The following is a 4187-nucleotide window of genomic DNA, read 5'->3' on the forward strand; positions in this document are numbered from 1 at the left end:
AATGTAGATAATGTGCCAAGGTCATAAAACTAACCTCCACAAGCCAATCAATCAAAATTCCCCTCATGGTAGGACTGATATCTTGCTGCAACTCTCCCATGTAATTCGATATTGGTCTCCTTGAGAGCTGGATATACATTTAACAAAAGTTTATTGCCAAATCTTTTTTGTAATAAACCTTAGTATCATTCTGTTTTCTTGGCATTTTTATAGTTAATTTCCCATGCTGCATAAGCATGGGTACACTATTCAAAAGGGCAGCTTGGGACACACATCCTACATCAAAGCAAGGTTTGGGAAAAGGTGGCACTAATGTCAGCCTAACCTGATAAATGCATTAGTGGCTAATCCCCTGGCTTGAGTCTTGACCTAAGAACCAACTCAATCGTTGTTCCAAGGCTTGCCTTGCTTAGATTAGGCACAAATACAAGTAGAAAGTACCAAAATTTTGCAGAAACTAGGATACTATATTATATAGCATTATAAATTAAACAGTTATAATAAACATAAGTTCAAAAATGTCTAAAAAGAGACGAGATTTGAAAAAATATAATAGAAGTTAGTCAATCAAAGTAAAATCAAATAATTTCACAGCAACATGTGATGGTTAGTCTAAGGCTAAGTTGTATTTACATCATTCCTTTATTATAATATTTAGACTAATAAGTTCCATACCAGTACCAATAACAGCAATTAAAAAATAAATTAAATAAAAAAAAAATTCTATCATGCTGCAATGTTAATATTATTATTATGTCATAAAATAAAAGAACACTCGCTGCTGTTTCAAGAAGGCTTGCTTATTTGGGACGTTATACTCTGAGAGAGCCTAACAATAATGTTATAATGCCCTCGAAGTGTGGCAGCAGAAAAGCAGAAGCAATTGAAGTTTACATCAAAACATTGTTTAGCAGAGGCTAATAGCAGTTGTCACCCGCTACATATAACTAAGATCACAAACCTCTGTGACACGAATATTATTGTATATTTCAGGTGCATAAGAACTCCAAACTTCAGGATCCTTTATCTCGGAATCAATGTCCACAATGGCCAAGCAATCTGATGCTCCTAGTTTCTCACAAATCATATCTATGTCTGCAACATCCAATCAAATGTGTGTTTAGATTAGCTTTTCTTTTCTATTCTAGGCAATCGGTATGTAGACCCTGTTACTAGAAATCCGACTAATCCAGCTGAGGAAACTCAAGACCACTGGGAAGAGGACGAGCTTTGCCTACCACTCAATCAACCATGTGTTGGTAGATTAGCTTATTTTGGATTCAAAAACAGTTTATCTTTTATAATCAACAACCTTCTGAGACTGATAAACTATATAAACTAAGATATTATCTTTCTAGTGTATGATGCATCAATTTAGCTAGAAATGGGATCATTTCAAAACCTTTATTTGGAGAGCTCGGACCATCAGATTTCGCAGTGTCTTGCACCGAAAGCACGTTGTCTGTGATACCATGTTCTCTTATGCTATTGGACATACAATGTTCACCAGTGGTGTCATGTGATTCTACCACCCTTATTGTGGATACTTCTTTAGTTAACTTTGCTCTAACATCCCCTTGTGATGTTGAAACTTCAAATGAGACATTTGATGCCAGCTTTGTGTTTTTCTTCTTATTAACTCTTCTTGCCTACATAATGGACATTGAACCAGCATCACCATTTGAGAATAGAAAGATTAAACATACTTGAATCGATTATGAGTGAGGAAGGGCAGGACAAAGATATATGAATTAGAAGTATTTGCATTTTCAGATATTTCTTTCGATGTAATAAGACAACTGAATGTCTATATAAAACATTTACACTCACGACTGTATCAAAAAGAGATTTATAATACATTTTTATTTTACAAAATTTACATTATGAATATAATATATCTTAGTATCTTACTAATGATAATACTTATAATTATATAACTCTTATGGCCTTCATAATGAACATTCACTATGCATCACCAACTGAAACTTACAGGAACATTGAAGCCTATACTTACATAAAATCGCAACTTTGTAGAACTCAACGAATCAATTATGAGCGGGAAAATAAAGACCGATGAATCAGATATAGTTTCATTTCCATTTTTTTTTTTTCAGGAAAAAAGACTTATAAATCTAATTCTACATTTGAAGGTACAGTGAAGCCTTTTTCATGCATACCTGAAATGTTGAAGCATTACTACAGATGTTAGTTACATCATTAAGCACTTGTTTTCTCTTATCCAGGGGATCAATAACTACAGAAGTTTTGTTCTCATCAGAACCTGTTCTTGTGAAACTTCCTCTAAGTACATGTTTCTGCTCATTTTTAAATGATGGTCTTGAGTAGGGTGGTATCCCTCCAACTGATCCTAAGACCTTAGCCCTCGCTCTTGTGATTCGAATAATTAAGTTACCATAAGATAACAGCAACAGAAAATAACAGTGCCAAAGATTGTAAATAAACAAATAGAAATAAAGCCTTGTAGCAGCAAAAGGAAAATATCTCCTAATATTTCAATCATAGTTTGGTTACTAGAACATCAGTATAGGGATAGTTACATCGTTCGTTTCAACACATTCTTCGCTACTTTTTATGTACAAATTATAAGTATTCTTTTATAGAGTATTCAGTATACGTAGGCAGGTAAATAAGAGAACCAATATAACTATGATTACTCTGTCTAGTTAATGTATGAATTACAAAAATTAAGGTACCCTTCAAACATTAAGAAGCCTAATTCTTGAATAACATGCTTGTTAAGTGATAACATATCATTCATTACTCACTCACCCACCCACTCATACATCAACATCCTACCAAAACACATAGATATGCAACATTAGAGGTCATACCATTGTGCTACTCTTTTGTATTATAACCTCCTCCCTCCCGCTATGCCATCAAGTGATAAAACATCAGGACAAATTATTTTTAGTAATTGCAATATTTCTTTGATTTCTTGACTTGATTGAACCATTAAACAAGCTTTTAAAACCAATAAAAACAAAAATTGAATTGGCTCCTTGATAGCTACATCATAACCCCCACCATAGTCAAAAGTCAAAACCCAAAAGAAAAAAAAAATTGAAAATTGTAAAGTAAGGCATGGTCCCAAAGTCTTATCCTTCCTTGTTCTTCCTTTTTTCAATTTTCCTTTTTCTCCTTTGCGACTGACCAAAATTGATTTACCCAAAGCAAATCTCACGTAAAAACAAAAGCAGATTTTTCTTTCACCAAAACTTATCTAAATACAAGGTAATGCAGCTCAATCTCCAGATCTACACAAAACAATTAAAAAGGAAAAAACACTTTCCCTGAACGCTCCAAAATAAACTCTAACCCTAACATTAGATTAGACCACAAATTGAAGCTTACTGATCAATTAACTATGTATCGGACTGATAGATGCATATAGATACATGTATTATGAGATAATGCAGCTGAGCGTACCTATTTGGCAAGCTCATGCAATAACCTTCAATGGCGGATATATATATAGATAGATAGATACATGCGAGAGAACTTGAGAGTTGAGAGTGATCTATGCTGATATAAAGGTAGAGAGGAGCGTTGGTTTTGTGAGCGGGACAGAGGCACAGTTCAAAAAAACAAAAAATAATATTAAAAAATGAAAAGAAAGAAGAGAAGACAGAAGTGAAGCAAAAAAGACAATTAATGCAATTTCAACCCTCCTCTTTTTCTCCCGTTTTTGTCTATGCTTTAATGGGGTGATGCCTTTTCAATTTCATTTCTTTAATACACGTGAACCAAATTCACCGTATACACGTCAGATTATCATTATAGTAGTATTAACTTGATTAGTTTTCTTCTTTAACAAATGCTAGAAAGTTATTAAAATTTTTTATTTTTAATTATTAATTAGTTATTAATTTTTAAAAATATATGATAAAATATATTATTAAATTATTATATTAAATAAAAAATATTAAAGAATTATTAAAATTTATTATTTTTGACCAACAGCTAACTAGTAATATTTAAAAATATTAACTAAAAATATATTATTTGATTATTAGATTAAAAATATTAGACTAATAACTAAATATATTGATTAATATAAAATAAAATTGCTAATGCTTAAGATTTTGTCTCTCTTTTTGTTTTCATTATAAAAATTTAAACAGAAAAATGGTGAAAACACATAATATTAAATGTTGGCTACAAAA

General features: G+C 31.9%; 1 protein-coding gene across 1 annotated transcript in view; it reads right to left on the minus strand.

Annotated features, from left to right (window-relative positions):
- The window catches only part of LOC107611633 (cyclin-A2-1), a gene marked incomplete at its 5' end in the record, with an annotated part of 9007 nt that extends 6497 nt beyond the window's left edge, over window positions 1-2510 (minus strand). Inside the window, 4 exons of the mRNA XM_021108350.1 lie at window positions 35-127; window positions 962-1095; window positions 1403-1649; window positions 2178-2510. Coding sequence (XP_020964009.1) covers window positions 35-127; window positions 962-1095; window positions 1403-1649; window positions 2178-2510 — 807 coding nt within the window. The remainder of the gene's footprint in view (window positions 1-34; window positions 128-961; window positions 1096-1402; window positions 1650-2177) is intronic.

This window comes from Arachis ipaensis, chromosome B08 (assembly GCF_000816755.2).
Source record: "Arachis ipaensis cultivar K30076 chromosome B08, Araip1.1, whole genome shotgun sequence".
NCBI lineage: Eukaryota > Viridiplantae > Streptophyta > Magnoliopsida > Fabales > Fabaceae > Arachis > Arachis ipaensis.